At 35.9% G+C, this 22,216-nt stretch overlaps 1 protein-coding gene across 2 annotated transcripts in view; it reads left to right on the top strand.

Annotated features, from left to right (window-relative positions):
* LOC134529375 (cyclin-dependent kinase 17-like) overlaps window positions 1–22,216 on the top strand; it is a 223,353-nt gene that overhangs the window by 139,931 nt on the left and 61,206 nt on the right. For both annotated transcript variants that reach the window (XM_063363372.1, XM_063363373.1), the window contains 2 exons: window positions 14,046–14,156; window positions 21,823–21,956. In XM_063363372.1, the coding sequence (XP_063219442.1) occupies window positions 14,046–14,156; window positions 21,823–21,956 (245 nt within the window). The remainder of the gene's footprint in view (window positions 1–14,045; window positions 14,157–21,822; window positions 21,957–22,216) is intronic.

Genomic DNA, 22,216 nt, shown 5'->3' with positions numbered 1-22,216 from the left:
AAAAAATGGAAACGTACTAAGTAAAAAAAAACAATACAGATGCGGAACACTGGAGAGCACATTTTATTTAGAACACCTGCAAAATTTTATAGTGCAGGAAATGGATTGACAAATGCTGAAGCGAAATCAGAGGCAGGAAATCTGGTTGCTGAGTAACTGCTTTAATTTAAAGGTTGTAACAACCCAGATTACAGCCTTCCTCATGCAATCCAGTAATAATCATTGGTTATAAATTTTTTTTGTCAAATTGCAGGTTTGTTGTAAAGTTTTTTCCTTTAAAAGTCATTGTAAACGTAATTCTCCGGGTTTATTGTTTTAATTTTTAAAATTCATGTTTATTTTTCTAGTAAATTTTTTGCTGGCTTCTTTGTGTGGGAAGGCGTGCTGACGTAATTCTCCTTCGTTTTTCCATGACCGAGGCTTTGTTTCACACGCTAGGCGTGTGAGTCACGGTCACGGGAGTGTGAGAAAGAGACAAAATCGCTGCGTCATGGGAACAGAAGTAAGCATTTCGTTGAGCCTCTGTTGCCATGCGCCGTGATTGGCTGAAAATTACGTCAGCGAGCCCAGAACACTGCCCGCACAAAGGGAAGGAAGGCTGTAAAATTCAGTCATTGTCCGAGCACTGGACCGGACAATCATTGTCCGAGCACCAGGCCGAGCGGTCGTTGTTCGAGGGCCGGGCCGAGCAGGCCGTGGCTGGGCGATGGCTCCGCGTTTTTCTCCTTTTTGAATAAACAGTTTAATTTTTTTGGTTCTGTTCTGAATATATTTTGATTTTTACATAAATAAAAAAAACAGGTAATACATCGAACATTGAGTAATAATTTCTTTGTGACCTTCTACATAACCTATATGTTCCACTCATCACCTAATTTTGAGCTAGCCGGAGGTGGTGAGTGGAGACATTTGGCGGCCCAACGTGTGGCTGGCACGGACTTCTACACGCCTAGAATTAGTAAAATTTTCAAAGAACTTTTTTTTTCTTCAAAAAAATACGTCAAGAACTTCAAGCTATGTACACATCCATCAATCATCGGCTGTGCTGTTTACCGCCTGACTGTTTCAACAAGTGCTTTGTCCATGCGTCGTGAAAACCACGAGAGACCGAAGCTGCGTGACCAGGGGTGTCCCGTACGTATAACATCGAGATCGTCGCATCGCAGAACTTCGAGATAGTGACATCGTGGAATTACGTAGAACTTCGAGATCGTCATACGCAGAACTTCAAGATCGTAACATCGGAGAACTTTGATATTGTCGCATCGCGGGACTACGTGGGCCAGTGCACCAAACACAGCAAGTCAACTAAGGTTGTAATTTTGAAACAAATTTTTTTTTGTAACACTGGTTAGGTAGAAATCTTTTTATTTTGTTTCAGTGAAGTGTAAAACCAACTAAATTTAAACACAGAATTAATGAGACAGGATTTTCCATGTCCCCAGGAAATGTCTGGTAACATGGAACATCCTGCAGGGCCTGTTCAAAGTGAGGTTATGGGGGGGTCCAAACAGATGTTAATTGCAATACAACAACAAATTGCACAGGGGCAACACAAAATGGAGTGTATGTCACAGGAAATCCGACGGGACTTTGTAAAAACGAGAACTGAAATTAAACATGAGCAGGCTAATGTTAACAATCAAATTTCCGCATGTGCATCAAGGGTTGAGAGCTGTGAATCACAAGTGGAAAGGGAACAAACTAATTTAGAAACTTGTGAAAGGGAAGTAACAGTGTTAAAAGAAAATATTGAATTTGTTGGGCATGATGTAAATGAAAAAATAAACATTGGAAACACATTTTAAAAGTTTCGTGATGAGATGAACAGGGAATGTTCGGATAATGTAGAGGAAACATTTTGTAAAATAAGAGGTAAAGCACATGGAATCAGGAGTTTATGTAAACAGATGACAGAAGTGTAGACACAGATGAAAGCGTTCTGGAAAAAACTTCAGGATGAGGTTTTCGAGGATGTAATCAAGGAATTGAGTTCTGGAGATTGCAGAGAAGTAAGAAAAGGAAATTTTGTTATAAAAGGACATTCTTTTCAAAATCTAAACAGTTATGTGCCAAAATATGGGTTGTGTGTACCGAATAGTTCACAAACTAAAATTTGGACACTGATCCAGGTGGAATCTGGACACCATGGAGTGAGAAAAACTGTGAAACATGTTCAGGGTTTTTGTGGGTTGAAAAATGTTTACCGAACTGTCGCCGAAATTGTAAACAGTTGTTTGTTATGTGCAAAGACAGAAGAAATTAATTGTAAATGGACAGGGGCGATGCAACCTCTGGAAACAGTGTGTGTAGACTTGTTTGGCCCACTGCCTAGATGGAGGGGTGGAGTCAAATATAGTTTTGTTGTGTTTGATGTTTTTTAAATTTTTAAATTTTTTGCCATTTAATATATTTTTACATTTATGCCAATTTTTATAATGTTTGCAGAATTTTTTTGTTGATACTTTGAATTATGTACATTTTGATAATGTTTTGTATTTTATAGGGTTTTTGTATTTTTTGAAGATTTGTTATAACATAATATAGGAATGTAACTTAAGATTTATGACAGCAGATTTTTAGGATGAATAATATAATTTTTACAAGGTTTTTAAAGAGAAGGAGAGCTGTACACATAAATGTTAAAGATAAATAACTATTTATATTTCTGTTTTGAAACAATAATGATAATATATGTATAAATTCATTTGAATAGGCTGGTACTAAATTTTATTTGAAGAAATGCTTTACATTGTGATAATTTCATTGCACTTAGGTAATGTTTTGTTTTTTTAATGTTGTGTCATGGGAAGGTGTTAACTGAAATTTATTATTAGTTATGTTTTTGGGAAACTGATAGAATTTTGAAAAGGTTTAAATTTTAAATTAAAGTGCCACACATTTGTAATGGAAAATGTTTGTTTTGGTTTAAATGACAGGGTGTCAACATCCTATATTAAAGGTATGAAATGTAACGCCAGGGTGTCTACTAGGTCACGAAAGTCACGAAAAAGTCACGAATGTTGTAAAAGGTCACGAAAGTCCCGAAAAAGTCACAATTTTTAAGTATATTTTGGTAAAAGTCACGAAAATATTAATTACAAGGCTAATGTGTATTTCTTGTGCACTGATCTTGTAAATACCATCTTTTTTGTGCTTTTGGCAGCTTGCATTTTCAGGAAAATCATAACACAAGATATTCCCACACAATACATTTTCCAGTGTTTAACTAGGCCAGTCCCGCCATTTTCGCCATAAGACTTTTGCTTTAAAATCCCGTTCAAAATGTTGCTTACAGCTTCTATTCTCCTACGTGCAACGTCATAATTTTCACATATAATCCAGAGAAAATTTTAATAATAGCGATTTGCTCTTCTTTATTTAAAAAAAAAAAAAGTCCATTAGAATGCTGTGAAAACGTAATTTATTCAATTCTAGTACCTTACACGCTTAAAAAAAAGGTGGTATTCGTTCCGTGGCGGCCACGGCGTAGTCAGTTTCATTCTTACTCTACAGAGCGCAAAACGATCGCACATAATCGATTGTAGCTGTCAAGGCGTCAATGCGTGCGACCCGCGTCCAAATCGATAAATTGCTAGCCAAATGGCGAGCGTTCATAATCGAAATTATAGCGTTGAGTTCGTTTGTTTACTGCTTGCTTGTGTGTACGAAACGTAAATTTATGTTTGGCTAGGATAAAAGAAAGCCAAAAATTTGTGCACATAATGTGTGATGTATTTTCGTGTTTTGGTTTTGTTAACGACTATGTTTACAAATTACAAAACACAAAATCCCTTAATTGCAGCCACATTTTATTTTCCAACTGAAATCATTGTCGAAGAGGTTAAAGTGCTAAGGAATGGAATTGTAATATTTTCTATGATATATATTGCTGAAAATGTTTGCCAACAAATGTTAACGTGTTTTAGCACTTAAAGTGCGACGAAAAAATGGCATGAGGTAAAGCAGATCTAATTAATTTTATTCAATTAAGTTTCAAACTAACCTTAATTTGTTAACTTTGTATATTTTTGCATGCTTTTACTGCAACTACATGCTAATAATTTTATTTTCAGTGTTAATTGAATGAAAAGTAACTAAGGAAAAGAAAATGCATGGCAAATGTTCTTTTAAAGAATATTGGCTCTCAGATGAAAATGATAGGTTTTCAAAGTGGTTGCGTCCTGTTAAAGATGACTAGTACAAGGCATTTTGCACACTCTGTAAATCGAAGTTTGATGTAAGTCACAGTGGTTTGTCATCTGTGAAGGTTCATGAAGCAGGAAAAAAACATCTGGAGTTGTCTTCTGCCATACTACAAAGCAAACAATCAACACTAAGTTTTTTGAAGGTTGACAAGCTCACACATTTGGGTCAGGAAAAAGATACTACACCTTCCACTTCAAGTAGTTCAGGAACCATGACTACTATTTATAAATCATTTACTGAATGTTCAACTCCTTCAAATTCAAAGTCACAACATTTCCCAGGTTCTTTAAATAAATATTGTGTTGATGAGAATGTGTGGAAAGCAGAAATATTTTGGTCACTTCACACACATCTGACAGAGGTTCATGCGCTACTAGTATTTTTGTTCCCCATGATGTTCCCAGACAGTGTTATAGCATAAAAATTCAAAATGCAGAAGGATAAAATTGGTTATGTGACAACCTTTGGCCTTGGCCCTTTTTTTTCAAGATTAATTTTATAACATTTAAAAATTATACCGTTTTGACAAGTTTCGTGGTCACACTTTAGTAGAAATTGTCATGAAAAAGTCAAGAAAAAGTCACTAATTTTTATTTTTGTAACTCAGTAGACACCCTGAACGCTATACGTTAATGAAAAACAGTCATCAAGTTTTAAAGCTGCAGGAGCAGTTGTGTATTCATAATAGCCAGAGTTTAGGTGAATTTTTTGTATTGCCCTAAATAAGTAGCAAATGTTTTTTGTGTAGTGTGGTTTGTGAGGCAGCTGGGGGGCCAGGAGGTTAATTTTAAAATGTTTCCGGCATGGAGTCCGTTGTTTTTTTGTTTTTTTTTTTTTTTTGCAAATGTGCTTTCCTTCTCCTTGGTCGCTCCCACCCCTCATCAATGTTAAGATTATATGTTGCTGCTGAAAGGGGAGATATGGTTTGAAACTTAAGGTCATGTGTTCATGTAATTTGTTTTTGAAGAAGAGAAGCATACAACTGTATCTTAATGAAGTGTTTGTCATGCCATGACTGTAGATTTGTGTCAACTTGTTGTTTGTTGAAAATTATTTTAGAGATTGTTTTTAAATTCATTTGACCATGTGGAGTTCACCTATGACAGTTTAATGAAAATTTGTGAGTTTCGAGACTTTTTCTTAAGTGGCAGGGAAGATAAATTTTGGTTGTCACCCACATTCGTAAGAATTGTTTTTTAGTGCTTTGAAATGTTTATATATATAGGGACTTCAGAGGTTAGGTTTGGGCAGATTTTTCTAATTTTTTTTTGTGCTTTTGCAACTTTTCAGTGAAAAGCTTTGGCTTTTAACTGAGAAGTTGGAGGGGTAATGTAACAACCCAGATTATAGCCTTCCTCATGCAATCCAGTAATAATCATTGGTTATAAAATTTTTTTTGTCAAATTGCAGGTTTGATGTAAAGTTTTTTCCTTTGAAAAGTCATTGTAAACATAATTCTCTGGGTTTATTGTTTTAATTTATAAAATTCATAAGTTTATTTTTCTAGTAAATTTTTTGCTGGCTTCTTTGTGTGGGAAGGTGTGCTGCCGTAATTCTCTTTCGTTTTTCCACGACCGAGGCTTTGTTTCACACGCTAGGCGTGTGAGTCACGGTCACGGGAGTGTGAGAAAGAGACAAAATCGCTCCGTCATGGGAACAGAAGTAAGCATTTCGTTGAGCCTCTGTTGCCATGCGCCGTGATTGGCTGAAAATTACGTCAGCGAGCCCAGAACACTGCCCGCACAAAGGGAAGGAAGGCTGTAAAATTCAGTCATTGTCCGAGCACCGGACCGGACAATCATTGTCTGAGCACCAGGCCGAGCGGTCGTTGTTTGAGGGCCGGGCTGAGCAGGCTGTGGCCGGGTGATGGCTCCGCGTTTTTCTCCTTTCTGAATAAACAGTTTAGTTTTTTGGTTCTGTTCTGAATATATTTTGATTTTTACATAAATAAAAAAACAGGTAATACATTGAACATTGAGTAATAATTTCTTTGTGACCTGCTACATAACCTGTATGTTCCACTGATCACTTAATTTTGAGCTAGTCGAGGTGGTGAGTGGAGACAAGGTTAATGCAATCAGAAAAATCCTGAACAAATGGTATTTTTAATTCTAAAGAGCACATAAGCAAGCTTGAGTTTGAAAATTGTAAATATTAAATATTAAGTAAAAATAGAAAAGTAATTGTTTAACAGACACTGAATGATTACAATTGCTTTGACGTCAGCCGGGGCTTCGCCTCATAATCTTGGACCGACTCCACTGTCCCTTCCCCCTCCTTCCCGGCATTTGTACCGCCAACATACGTAGACGGGCATGTGTTTAAACTGCGCGCCACGGACTACCACAAGAGGGAGGGCGCTTAGAGGCAGTGCGACGTCCCCCATAAATCAGTAATAATAATTATTGTAAACCTTTTTTTAATGAGTACCATGTGCTGTGTGTTCCAGCAAACCTAATTAGGCTGTATGTTATTAGTATTTAGGTTATTAGGTTTAGTTAACAAAGACGTTGCCGGGCGGACCCAAGCGGACTCGATTCCGGCCGAAGCTAGACTTGATTTAAATGTTTATATAAATTAGCTGATGTTTTAAGGTTTTGAGCCCGGATGAGGGATAGTAGAAATTGTAAGCGGGTTTTTTGTCTTTCTTAAACTAATCCTTGGCATGGGATCGCAGAATTAGTAATGGTCCAGCAGGAAGCTGCCTGTTGTACGCACGCAGAGCGCAGCTTGCCCGAGTTCCTCTTCGTCATCGATTGAGACCAGACATGCGCGGCGACACCGGAGACGTGTGGCCACGTGTCGCTAACCTTCATAGTTTTTGTGTGTGTTGTTCAGTGTGGTGTGCCCTACGCCTAGAGCGGGCTAGGTCTTAATTAAATAAGCTTGGTAATTAGAGGGCTGATATCTCGCTTCACACGGGCCACGTAACACCCTGACCAAGAGTCTCAGCCGGGTCCACATGGTGGCGCGCACTATAAACAGCCTCGGGTAAGCAGCTATGCCCTCAGCTTGTTCTGCAAGAGTTCTGAACAGAAAAATGGCGATCCAATGATAACATAATTTTAAGTTAAGATATGTCAAATCTAATAGTAATTTACATAATGGTAGTTGAAATAACAGTTTGACAAAATTAGCTCTGTGTGTCATTAGTTGGCTTTAGGATTGTCTATTTAGAAACATCATCAATAAGTTGAATTAACTAGAGTCCAAAGATAGTTGTCATAGATTTGAAGGTTTAAACAATTTTTCTACATTTCTTCATCACTTATCTGCATTTGCGCGCATGATGCAGAAATACGAAACAGTCCTGACGATAGCGGGCTGACTTGGCAGAGAGCTTGGTAAATTTGGGGCCAAAACAGGTACTCAGTACGAGGACTTGGCACTACTGCCTGTCACTGGGACCCCACTGTGAAAAAGAAAGTCCCACAGTTATAAAAATGGCAAGAGCAAAGAGGAGAAGCAGACTAGAAGAGGGCTTTAGAAAGATGATAGTTAAAAAGCGGGCAAGAGAGTTCCACTTAACCACTATGTGGGGTGATCCTGGTGTCACTACATGGATACGACAGAAATCGCCGCGGGTGTAGAGCAGGAGAACACAGTCAACCAGAACATTGACACTAATTTCGGACTAACTACAGAAATCTCTTACATCAAGGACTACATCCTCCAGAAACAGAGATGTCCAATCCATGCCATAGAGTTGAAATAATGTCAGAAAGTGTCTCTGACAACTGCACAAATACACGATGGAAGTTGCAGGTGGACTCCTCGGGGTCTCAAAAAAAAGGGGTCTGTAGCTACGTGGAATAGGGTAAGTAAAGTGACCACCAAAGTGGATGGTGGCGCTAGGTGGCAGAAGTGTGGAACTAAGATTAGCAGCTCCGACATATTTTTGACGAAGTGCTGGTAGGTAGAGCATAGTGCCGTGGGAATGGGGGGGGGGGGGGAGTGTCTTGAGGTTGGCCTTCCCTGGTGGGAGATAGCGTAGTAATAAGGGCTTAAATTTATATCTACAGTTGGCCTAGATATTGTGCTCGAGGGCGGCATGCCGGGTGCCCAAGGGAGGAAGGAGCTAGGGATGGAGTCTGTCATTGCCCAGTCCTGAGTTCTCAAAAGAAATGCGAATAACAGTGGCGGTGAAGGGAGTGTGGGGAGGGTGCTGGCGCTGTGCTGATGCAGTGAGACATGTTATGCCTGGTGTGCTCTGGCGGCACATCAGGGGATCCATGCGCCTGACAAAACTTGCAGTGTCCATGCATCTGCTGTGCTGATGGGAGCAGGGTGCTCCAATGCAGGAGTGTGCTGCTGGTCCTTTAGACGGGAGAAATTACACATGCCAGATGTGCAGAGGGGTGAGGGAAACTAGAATAGCACATCTAACACAGTGTATGAAGGAGTGCGGCCAACCACCGAGGGCTGAGACCCTGCCGTGGTCGGCCCTACTGGCCAAAGTTTAAATTTTAAGAGGCCCATGGATTACAGAAATTAAACAAAAAAATTAAATATGAGCCACATCATATTTGTCAAAAAATAAAAAAATAAAAAAACACTAAAAGTTCCAAATAAAATGCCTCATTAGTTGCACATACTCCCCTGCACAAAGGCGAAGCCATGTGTCAGTACCTGTACCCTAAACACTAGTTTAGGCAGATACCCTTTTACGTTGCATCAAAACATTATAACACTAATACACATGGGAAGAGTACAACAAACTCGTGTACACAAACTTATAAACTAGAGTGGGGCCACATAAAATTAAGATAATACATGCTAGCATACTTGTAATTAGTACCATGGTTTAGTATGAACTTAAAACTGTGATTTAAGATTTTTGGTGGGTATAAACATCCACTTGATGTTTGGGCATGCCAAAGATTAAAAAGGCTCTTGTGAGAAGGAATAGGGCACTTGCTTCATGTTAGGGTGCATTTTCTTAAAGGGGGAGATGTGATCTCATGTCACATACTCGCAAGAACTTGGGTATGCTAAAGCCACTGTAACTGTCATCAAAAAATGCTGGACGTGTAAGGGGCCGATCCAGCGATATGAGAGCTTGGCTACCTTCTTGTCTATTGTCTTGTTCTGTGGATGTGCTTTGCACATCACAAGGTCGCGTGCCCTGTAAGGGTATGAGCGCAGATCAGAGGTTTCTGTTGAAATGCTCTGCAAGCAATACTTTGGGTAATAGGGGGTTGTGGTGACATGCAGGATGGCATGAGAAAAACACATCTTCTTGAATAATTTGTAGTTCAATTGTGCACCATTATCCAAGACGATTATGGATGGTAGGCCAGCATTCTTGAAGATATGGTTTTGCAAAGCTGCCATGGTGGTGATAGCTATAGCTTTCCATACTGGAATGGGCCAAACAAATTTTGAAAATGAATCTATGCACACCAGTGGCATGGTGTACCACTTTTGGAATGTGGAAATGTCCCTACAAAATCGATGAAAAGTTTTTTCATGGGGTGATCCGCCTCATCTGGAAACAAGATACCAAACTGGGTTTTCTAGGCTGGTTTGCTGAGGCACAGAGCTTGTGAAGCTTGACATGTTCAGAAATGTCACGTTGCATGCCCCGCAAATGAAATGACGATATATGCCTTGAATTGTTTTGTAGGTGTCCAAATGTGCACCAAGGGGAGTTGTGTCATAATATTGGAAAATCATACCCCATAAATTTTGAGGTAAAGCAATTGGGAAAGATTTTGACTGTTGTGTTCACTGTTACATAAGTCCTTTGTAAAATTGGTAGAATTTTGGAGCAGAGCCTGATTTAACTTGATCAAAGATGTTAGAAATTTATTGGTCCGACTGCTGGTGCGACTGAAGGTCTCGAAATGCCAAAGGAAAATCAGTGAGCAAAGCATGACACAAATTTGGAGGGTCTTCTGGAGAAGTTTTGTCGGAGGTGTTCTCGAACATTCGAGAAAGTATGTCTGCCACAATATTTTCGGATATTGAATTTGGGGCTTGTGAGATGAAATTTTTGCAATCCAACACCCGAGTTTGCCTAATTGTTTGGGATGCGCCAAAGCCTGGTTATCTGTTTCCAGAAGAAATAATCTATGTTCCAAAAATTGTCAGAATTTATCAATGCCAAAAACTACTGCCAAACATTCTAACTCGTATACTGCAGATTTTTTCTTTCCTAAAGTGTGTTTGTGAGGCGAAAGCGATGGGCTATCGGTAACCATTGTATTCTCGGATAGTACTGCGCCAGTGGCTAACTTACACACACACACACACACACACACACACACACACACACACAGAATTCTACCCCTAATTGGGAGAAAAAGGGGTAAATCCATTTTAAGATAATTAATTATATCTGTGAATATAATCAAGCATAAGAAAATTAATTGGCTACCAATAATAAACATAAGAATACTAACAATCAAAATTGTACCATTTTGCAAAATTCAATGCCTAATGCATGGAAAAGGGGTAAATAACATTTTAAAATAAATAATTATATCATAGAATTTAATCAAGCATAAGCAAGTAAACAATAAACATAAGAATAAACATGCAAATTTTTTATTTTGCAAAATTGAAGCCTTAAGGGGTGAAAAAAGGTTAAATTTGATGTTAAAATAAATAATTATATATCAGTATTTAATCAAGCCCAAGAAAAGTTTTTGGGTAACAATAATAAACATACAAATACTACCATCTATAAATTTACCATTTTGTGAAATTCAATCCCTCAGATGTGAAAAAGGGGTGATATCGTTTTAAGGTAAATAATTATAACTTTGTATCTAATCAAGCTTAGTGAAGTGGTGAAAAAGGTGTGAATATGGTTTTAAGATAAAAAATAAATAACTCAGAATCTAATCAAGCATAATAAAAGATATTGGGTACCAATAATAAACATCCAAAAACTACCAACCACAATTTTAGCTTTTTGTGAAATTCAAACCCTAAAAGGGGGGGGGGGGGGTGGTAAAAGGATAGGTATGTTTTTAAAATGAAAAAGAAGACTTCAGAATCAATAAGAACTGAAAGTAAGAAACTAAGAAAAAACAACTAGCATCTAGAGTTATGTATTGCATATTTTTTTATTCATTTGACTTCTTAATTTTAGGGGGTGAAAAGGGTGTGAGTTTTGATTAAAAAATTGTTTCTTTAAAACTAATTAAGTTAGAAATAAATTTTGATTAAAAAATTAAGTACTAAAATACAAATTATGGTTTTAATATTTTAATACTTTGTATTATTCCGCCCTTTAGGGTTATAAATATTTTAAGTTAATTAAAAAAAAAATGACTATTTACTAATGTGCTTTGTCTAAGGGTTAGAAATTAAGAATGAAAAACAAGCATACAGAGTTACAAATTGTTTTTTTTCTATTTTCAGGATTTAGACTTTTAACGGTGCGAAAAGGGTGTAAATTTTTTTTTATTATAAAAAAGTATATCACCATAGCAAATATAGATGGATATAAGAAACTGAGAATGAATAACTCAAACAATTACATAGGATGCTTTTAACATTTTTCTATATTCGACTGCAAAAGTGATGGAAAGGTGGTCAATTTTTTTATTAAAAAATTTGTATCTCTAAAACTAATTAAGGGTTATATGTGTTATGCTGTATGATTTATAAACATGCAAAATCTATAAACTCTTTTTATTACTCTGAAGTTGTAAAAATTGTTTCAACATTAAAAAATTATACCTTTTGTTCAAATATTAATTTAAGATCTTTTAAATTAATAATAAACATACCTTAAGGCTACTTTCACTTATTTAACGCCCTCCAAAATATCACACCTTAATTTTAACAGGGGTTAATATATTTTAAAAAATTTTAAAAAAAAGTTGGTTATCGAATCCACTATCTCAGTATTGGCAAGAAAAAATCAAATTCAATATAAATATAAGTTTATTATTATTATTTTGGAGTTTACATCTGTGGTAGAAAACATGGGATGGGTTTTGTTTGGCTAACTAAAATTGCATTTTTACTTAGTTCTGAATTTATATATATTGGCATCCCTGTAGGAAAAGAGAACAGGGTAAAATATTTGGGAATTCTTTTTAAGTAATACTAAACATAACTAAGATACAACTAATTCATTGGGTATAGCTTTTATCATAATAAATTAAAGTTTTAGTGTAAATTATGGCAAAAAAATAATTAAAAAGGAAAAGCTGCATATTTGACAGTTTTTTTTAATTGTTTTCCTCATGAAATATTAGGAGGTAAGTTTGATTTCATCAAGGTAATTTATACTAAAAATAAATATCATTCTTAAAGGGTTTTGTTATGAATTAAATATTTTACTGACGACATGACAATTTATTGTGCCTATTTTTTTTAGTAAAAATGTTTTGAATGAATCACATACTTTTCTTTCAATGGTAAGACATCAGCAGTAACCTGAAATTGCGCGAGCGAAGCCATGGATTATTAGCTATAGTTCAATTTTTTTTCTTTACTACCACAAATAATTATAGAAAAAATGCACCCTGTGTTCTGTTCAAATCTTCCCTTAGTAGCATATGTAACTTCTCACAAAGTACTATGGTTACGCCACTCGCACCTAATGGCGTGTTCTGCTCACATTGTACTGTAAGGTTTCAGTGGAAAGACTTTCCACCTTTGCTACCATGAAGACTGCTGGTCAATTGCACTGCTATAGATTTTTTTAGAATGTTTACTTTAGTCTCGTTCGCACTCTGAATGCATGGTTCAAGGCCAGTTTTAATTTTTCTCTCGTGGTTGTTGAAGTTGCACCCATGCACAGGAAGTGGGGTTGGAGCCCCTAAGCTGGGCAGCTATTTCTTACATACTGCATAATACACACCCAGTGCTGCTCTCACAGCGGACCACTTCCTATGGAATTTTATTTCAATTCATTGAACTACAACAATATCAGACTTACTAAAATATTTACAAATATACTGCCTACTAAATTTTATAGTAATGCATAAAATATATTTCACAAAGCTGACTAGACCAGCTATCCTATTTGAAATCTTACCTCATTAGAAATCCAATTTAGCATTCTTGTAGTTTACAATATCTGCAGTTTTGGTGTTATGTTTATGTGTTCTTTATGAAACTGGCGAAATCACATGAATCTTAATTTAATAAAATGGAAATCCCTATACTACTACTAATAATAGTACTTTGGGGAAAAAACTTAGCCCTTAACACAAGATGTTGCTAATTATTAGTTTGGGTTACTGTTGGGAAAGGAATGGGTGGCACGAGTATATCCTTGATTACTGTACCTTATGTACTGTATCATTTAGTTCCCAGTGTTATTTAAGCTGAACAGGTGGCTTGGTCATATCTCAGGGCCACAACAGGCTTTTTTCAACACAGACTTTGAGACCACTTGGCAGCAAACCAGTTTTTGGCATGTATGAGTACAGACTCGAGCACGTGCATGCATGCACAAGCAATGAAAGTCTTGCCTACATGACCCTGCTCTACTTGCAAATTGTTGTAAACAATCATGTTAACTTAAATTCACATACTCCGAATTAGCAGTCTGGAGTTATGTCAGATTTTAGTTTTGTGTGTTCTTTGAAAATTGAATATTTGTGTTCATTTGAAGTTGTGTGTATTTATTATGTTCTTTTTTTTTTAATTATTACTTGTCCCAAGACTATTAAAGTTTTATTGCAGCAAAGGTAAATTTTCCTGCATTCACTACTGCACTAAACAACTTGTTAATGCTTGCAAACAGAATTTAGTATCCTAAGATTTAAGTCTGATGTAGTATAGTTAAAAAGCCTTACAAAATATATTTTATAATTTGAGCTTAGGTAATGACTAATTTAATTTCCAATGCTTCTTTTTATTTGTAGTTGTTCCTGTTTCAATTGTTACGTGGTCTGGCATATTGTCATCAACGAAGAATTCTGCACAGAGACCTGAAGCCTCAAAATCTGTTAATAAACGATCGAGGTGAACTAAAGGTAATTTTATTCTATACAGTTTCATAACTGGGAGGTGAAATTAATTTTTGAGAGTTATGTTTCATAGGAGTTTGATATACAAGAATGGAATGTTATTGGTTAATGATGCCTTAAATTTTCATAGTTAGTCATAGAATTTAGATCACCACATGCTTGGTCATATGTACTTCTAGTGTATTTTCATAATATGGTCCTTTATAATCAACACTCCTTTAATTTATTCCCTTTTTAACTTAACTTGTGTGTACTAAAGAAAAACTAAACTATTAAAATATCTATTTTAGGAGTTTTTATTTACTTAATTAAGTATTTAAACAATATGTCTTGTAATTGGGAATTCTTAGAGCGTGCATGTTGTGTGTAAGTAAATTAAAAAGTTTCATATATTTTTGGCTATTTACAGAATTAGCACAACACACTCATCTTGCATAGGATTACTAAACAATATAAATTGAAGAAAGAAGAATTATTTAATTGAATTTTGAAATGTTTACATCATGGAAAAAAATAGCAAGTACTTGCTTAACTTGCAAAAATATTAAGCACACGTATTGTTTTTTAAGGGGGGGGGGGGGGGGGGGGAATTACTGACTCAAAAGATCACTCAAAAACATATTGTGTAGTAGCAATGTTGTTAATTGTATAGAAAACCAGAAAAATCTTTAAAAGCCAGGGGAAATGAAAATGGTCAGGAGTGTTACAGCTTTGCACTCTGAAAACCATTTTTGTTACAGCATTGTTCATTAATCAAAACAAAGCAGATAAAAGTTAATCACGCTAAATACTACCATTTTTTGTTACTTTGTGGCAGTGTAGGTAAATCAGATTAAATACATAAATAATACCATTAACATTATACACTGCTGTAACGGTGGATCTTTTAGTTTCACGACATGAGGAATGAACAGAAACAAGGTGTGATTCCGTCGGAGTATAATTACTCCATATTTATTTAAGGAAACTTATAACAGATATTAAAATGTGTTGAAATACAATTTTAATTATTTAATTAAAGAGCTCTCATATATTAAAATACGGGCCGGCCCTAAATTAGATTATAAAAAGTTTCATTAAAAATAAATAAACCAATAAAAAAATAAACCTTCCCAGTGTCAGTTCTTAAAGTCCAGAACAAAAGTTTTATATAATTCTTATTTCTTCGAACTTAGTAATTTAAAGATTGCTCAAAAAAGGTTCATAAATACTGTAGCACCGGAGGTCGCTGGTTCGCTGCGCGGAGTTCAGTAGTCAACATGGTGCCAGGGTGCCGGTTTGTTGAAAAGGAAGAGTGTGAAAATGCTAAGTCTGCATCCGGCTCTTGGACCTGTCTGTGAACAGTCCGAATCAAACATTTTCAGAACTAGTACACAGACAGTTTGCAAACTGGGCAGAAAATGCTCGCAAAAAGATAATGGGAGGTCGGGGAATAAAGCTGATAGTAACTCACCAGACAGGGAAGTTGGCTTCTAGCTTCTGAAGCGTAGCAAGTCCGGATCTGAAGATCGCGGATACGCGGCAGGCGCGGACGTTTCCATCATTTCAAAAAAATAACTTAAAAAAAAACTACCATACTGTGTACTGTACAGACGGACTAAACTACTTAAAGAAATAATAGGGATAGCATCCCTTGTCTAATCGACTACATCGTCGGTTACGGCCGGACAGAAGTCTAGTGGTACGTCTCGCTGATCCGCAGATAATCTAAAACAGTCCCTCTGGAATCGCGACGCGAAGTGTCCGCGGAAGAGCCACGTCTCGTAATTAAAAGGTAATGCTCAAACAAAATTTGGGGGGGAGACTGGGGCATCCGGACCGAAAGGTTCCGAAGTTCTCAGAGTGGGAATCACAAGAAAAAACTCTGACTTCGATATCTCGGAGTTGGTAGCACTGGCCGATTTTAGCGCTACCTGTTGAGGGGTGTCTGAAACAAATAGGGATTGACTCGCCCGAGACGTTTGCTCAAGCCTGGGGCTAATGGCGCAGTCAGTGCTGCTCTCTGGCGGCCTACAGGGGAAAGAAAGAGGAAGGTTGGCAATGTCGCCACCAGGTGTCGCGGACGTCAGCTCCACTCGCTGGCGACAAGAGAAGAAGTTACTATTTCTGCCGCTGGAAGTCGTGTGTGGTCCATCTTTGCACATATTTTTTCTGTTGCAAATCGTCCTTGAAGTCGGCCACTGCCTGGCGGGGTTCACGTCAGGGCAATGATCCTGGGCTAAATTCTGAATACCAAAAGGGGAGGGACTGTGGGGTGAGGGTGGACAAAAAACGCATCGAGGCTGGGAAAGAGCATCCTAACGTGACTTTCTAGGAGTGAACCTAAGACATATGCATGACGGGAATAACTGTTCTTAGCTCGTCTCTGAGAAAGGGTAACAACTCGTCCAGAGCTGTTGTGCGCAAATTTAGTCATGCAGGGAAATAATGTTATAGGCTGGGAACGTGGCTGCAAGCGGGAGAAATGTCAACCGGGCTGCTAACGACGTCTTAGACTTGCAAAAGATCAGATTGGTCCCTGAGAAAAGATGCCTCTGGCCACTGTTGTAGCAAAGTTTAACTACGTAGAGTACACCAGCCTAACAAAGTGTAAATCACCCAATTGTAACCAAATTATATAGAAAATAAAATTTCCAAAAATAATTTAAAATTATAATAAAAATTAAAAAAAAAAAAACGTGCAGAAATACCTAATTTCCGGCACAGGAGATACTGAAGAAGTTAAGGAAAGTTATAAAAATTTCTGGGCTCTCTTGTCACAAAGAAAACATGAAATGGATTATGCCACACATGCTGATGATGCATGCTACATGCAAGCTCTGATTAAGTTTCTAGTCCTCCCTTGCAGGGTTTTCCCTTATAGTCCTACCGTTAATTGGCATTCAATTTTCTTATCCTTTCCACAGTTCACATGTATGGTATGCACTTAAAATACCACCAAACCCTATCTTTTTGTTTTATAAAAAATATGTTACACAAATTTTTGTATAATTTGATACTAACAGCACAAAGTGTATTAAATTTTTTCTTAATGGAGCATCTAAGGTATTATAATCGAAAATTTGATTTATTTTAACAGGTGGACAGCTTACAAATAAATAATGTGTGTCAAAGGGCATTTGTAATTTCATTGCTGCTAGAAATGCATAAATGCTAAATGCTCCTGAACTTTTAAGTAAAATGCATACACTATAGGCAGATATTATTAAAATTGAATTTGATACTCATTAAGGAAATTTTAGTCACCAAAAATGTGTTGATACCAATCTTCCACTGTCAGTTATTTATTCATACAACGTACATTTTAATTTCTATCTTGCAGGAAAACGAGAGATTTAAATTATAATATAGTGATAGTGTATAATAGGTTGACTGATTAAAATTATTTTGTATGAGGGTACATACTATCTCATATGCAGCTAAAAATAGTTTGAAACAAACCTAAATTATATGTTTTGTGCTATTTATTATATGAAAATTCACAATGTTTAAGTGATTTTTATTTGAAATTGACACTTTAATAAGTGGCTGAAATTGAAAGCATGTAACATGTAAAAACCCTATCTCAGCACTTGGTTTTGTCTCCAGGCCCTTTAAGAGTCTACCTAATTTAGAGAACAGTGTCAATATTATATATAGATAGCTTCTTGACCAGCTAGGAATTTACTGATGTCTGCCATTTTTTTTATTTACTGGAGATAATTTGGTGTAGAGAACACTCATATTAAAGCTTTTGAGGTTGCTCTTCTGCAAAAGTATACAAATACACAGGTGAAATAACTGTTCAAAACCAGCACAGTCATCATGAGCTGACATATCACACCTGAATAAACAAAGGAAATATTTTTCATTTCTTTGTTTTTTAATATTATTACCAAAACTGCATTATTTTTCACTTTTCTTTCTCACAAAATCTCACTTATATCCGCTGGGAAAATAAAGTAAGCACTTATGCTTGGTAACAACTCGACCCCTTTTACCATTTGTCAGTGAGTACTTCAGCCATGATACTGTCTATTAGTAGGTAGGGACTGGAATATTTTTTTTGTTGGTAAATGCTAGAAAGCAGTACTTTAAAACCTGAAAAGCAGTATTTACATTACAGAGTAACATAACAGAGTTATATAATTTTACAGGGGTTTTAATTTTACAGCTGTTTTCCAAAAAAAAAAAGTTAGCTTTCAATGTATCTTTTTGCTGCCTCAGTACTTTCATTATATAAAATGGTTGTTGAAACTTTAAAGTGCTCTCACATCTTAATGAAACAAGTTTGTGTTTGTCGCTTGTCGCACCTGTCGCAGTGAATTTTAATTCATGTCATAAAAGTAGGCACACATGCAAATGATTTCTTCGTTAGACATGCCACTATCTTGATCGAATTTGCTGGATGCGATTTTGTATGTATGTTGATCCAATGTTTTTTTTATATTTATGTTTACATTATTCACTGTGCAGACTAAAATAATCAAAATAATATTTGGTATTTTTAATTATAGAAAATCATGGTTGCTACAGGACTATAAAACCGGGAAATGTCAGGGAAATTAAAATGGTCAGGGAATTCCGGGAAATGTCAGGGAAAATTCTACGAATTCTGGAAATTTTAAAGGTGCGTATAATTCAAACAAAGCTTTGTTTTGATGCGCTCGTACCGCTACCGAGCGACTCCGCTAAAAGGCTGCTGCTTAAGGCACACGGCAACTGCAACCTTTTTTTTTACTTGGTCTACGATTGTCCGTTGCAGTAGGCTGTTACAAACACCCACCATAACTTCTGGCCAATCCAGGCACTCGTTAGTTCACTAGCGAACCCAGGCCTTCATTTGTTCGTGTTTTGCTCCTTTTTGATTTGCCCTTGAGACTTTGTATTATGTTCCGTTCCATGCAGTGAACTACAGAACGGACATGGCGTCGTTTATCTTTTGAAGGCTATTTTCACGTGGAATAAGGTGAAAACAAAGCTTATTACGTGAATTTAAAGTCGTTGTTTCAGGTGAAGTTAGTTTTTGTTGCGATCATAAGAAAATAAAGTGCATTTTGATAAAGAGGCAATACCAATTCTCATTTTGAAAACTACCAAGCTGATACGAAAAAACGTGGCTTTTGTGTCCGGTTATGTTTTTGCATTCTTTCTACCAATTATTGTTTTAAATTATTTTTTATTTTCAACCGTTATAATCCGTGAGTTCTGTGGCGTGACACTTACATTGTGTATAAAAAATATGCATAACTGAACATGTTTTTCCCCAGAATCGTTAGTTAACATTGTAAGATTTTAAGAGTATTGCATGTTGTAATGCTGCTATTGTAATTCTCTAAGTAGGCCCGTTATATTGCTAGGTGTGAATTTGTAATAGTTTTTGTATTTGTGTAGTTATATTATTTTAAGAATTCATAAACAATAATGTTTTAACCTAACCTGAAAATATAATTATATATTTTTTAGCTTAGAGATGTAGAAGAAAACTACTTTTAAGGAGAATTGGCTCAAGGAGCCACAGTTTCAGCATATAAAACCCTCTGCTAAAAACATAAATTCTGCTACTGCACTTTGTGCTACAAAAGTATTCAACTCAGCAATATGGGTCGAAGAGCTCTCTCACCAGCCATGTCGAAGGAAAAAAAAACACATTCGCAATTCTGCCTTCAAAATAACACAAAAAAAAAAAAACACTTTATTTTACTTCATGTTGAAATTTTTATATTACATTTAATCATATGCACGTTAATATTTATGGTATGTACTTCAAAAGAAAGTCAGGGAATTTTTCTCTTAAATTTCTGGAAAACAGGGAAAAGTCAGGGAATTCTAAGATTCTATTTCTGTAGCAACCATGAAAATAAAAGACAAATTTTAAAGTTAATTAATTTTTCTTTTAATGTAAGAAACTGTATTAAAATTATTTTTGTAATCCCCCCTCCCCCCTCATCATCATCACCATCACCTATTAATTCCTTGTCTTTGTAGATTTCTCGTTCACGTGATCAGTTCAAAGTAATCCACAGACAGCAAAGCAAACGGACACATGTGAGCCCCAATGGGTTTTTATCTAAAATTAATAGCTTCTACCTGTAGTGAATTACTTATGCATTTTTTTTAACAAACTGTTTATGTGAGCCTTTTACGGAGTCACTGTTTAAAGAAAAAGTAAATTTGTTAATTTTTGCTGTGTGGTAAGATATTTTTTTTGTAAATATTGTACAGTGTATTTATTTTTTAATGATTTCCAGGATTTTTAACTATTTTTATTTCAGAAATAAAGATTTTAAAATTGGTGGTATATGAGCTCTAGGTGATACACTTTGATAACAGATACAATCAATATTATGAGGAAAAAATATTGTTTATAACTTAACAGACTTAGTTATTGATAAAACCAAAAATTTTTAACTCTGATTCTTCACGTTTTCTTAAAATATGTAACTTACTGTATTTACCCAATATGTTGCACCCTTAGGTAAGCCTCCCACCAAACTTTTAAACAAAACTTGTGACCATATTTTGTGTTTCTTTTCACTGGCTGTTCAGGACTTCTGTAACTATTCAAACTGGTACCGATAATGCTACTACAAAGCATTCACGGTACCGGTGTTGACCTCTGCTGATTATTGTTTTAAGCACTCTTTATTCTTACCACAAGAGTTCTATTAAGTGTATCAATATATCCAATAAAATTCTTTTTGCAAATACACGGTGTCTACAGATATCAGGCAGTAAATATTGTATTAAGGGATTAACTGTGGTTGATAAATATGTTTACAGTGATATGAGAAAAAAGCATCATTAATATAAAATGTCTACAGATTGCAGCGGTTTCTTTACTGCAGTAAGCACCATTAACATCCCGGCCATGAATGACATTAACCACTGCTATGTTACAAAGATTGTAATTAATTAAATTGGGGAATTGTGTATGTACATGCAACAAATGTTCAACTGTCAAATAAAAAATATTGCAATACACCATCACCCAAAAATAATTTTTTTTCCCCTCCAGTCACGTATACTACTATCCATGACAACGTACTTTCTTCTCGCAACAGGATTTCCCATTTCCTGAGTCTTTTTAATCATTTTAGGTTATTCTCAGCGACCATAGATGATTGTAACTGCAATCAATCAGTAATTGGTGCGACGTTTTTCTCACAAACACAGACAAACCACGTGCAAGATGTCCGTCGTCCATTTAGCAATAAGATTAACCAACCTTGGAGCTTGACGGAACTTGTGCTGTGGAGCTTTGCCATGCAGTATTGTCAAGTTTTGAATAATTGCACACCATACTTTTCCAACACACACTTTACGTAAAATTGTGTGCGGGTTATTCAGGTAAATATGGTAGTATCATTTAAAATTGATTTTTAATTTATTACAAATTTATTTTCTAATTGAATTGTAGCCTTTGTTACAAACAATGCCAGATAATCTATTTAGACAGTTTAGATATTTCTGATATCAAGTGTCTCAACTACTAAAGCTCTTTAACTGAATGACTTAGTCTTAAATTATGCCTCAACATTAGATAAGATGAGTCTTTGAAAAACCTAAATGGAAATGTTATTCTTGTTGCTTATAGATAAGTATTGTTAGACTTACAAGGTTTTTTTTTATTTTACTAATAATTTACTTGTTTTTTTTTTTAAATTTAACATGCATTGTTTTTTGTTATCAGTTAGCAGATTTTGGTTTGGCTAGAGCTAAATCAGTTCCTACAAAGACCTACTCCAATGAGGTAGTTACCCTTTGGTATCGTCCACCAGATGTGCTGCTGGGCTCAACTGAGTATTCTACTCCAATCGATATGTGGTAAGCTTTTCATGAGTAACTTTTCTTAGGGTGTCAAAGTAGATTTCTCTATTCTTGCGATTCTGTAAGTGTTGATTGCATTTTTTTTAGTTATACTTCTTTAAGTGCGTTATAGAAAAATGTTGAGAGTTAATTTTTACGAAATGTACACACCATGCAATGAAATTTTCACAGGAAGATGGCGGACCCATGTGTATGAACATAAACCCATTTATAGTCTCTTTTATAAAAATTAAGGGACATCCAAATGTATTGGTGTG

The sequence above is a fragment of the Bacillus rossius genome, chromosome 2 (assembly GCF_032445375.1).
Source record: "Bacillus rossius redtenbacheri isolate Brsri chromosome 2, Brsri_v3, whole genome shotgun sequence".
In the NCBI taxonomy this organism is placed as follows: domain Eukaryota; kingdom Metazoa; phylum Arthropoda; class Insecta; order Phasmatodea; family Bacillidae; genus Bacillus; species Bacillus rossius.
This window is presented reverse-complemented; position numbering and strand designations above follow the sequence as displayed.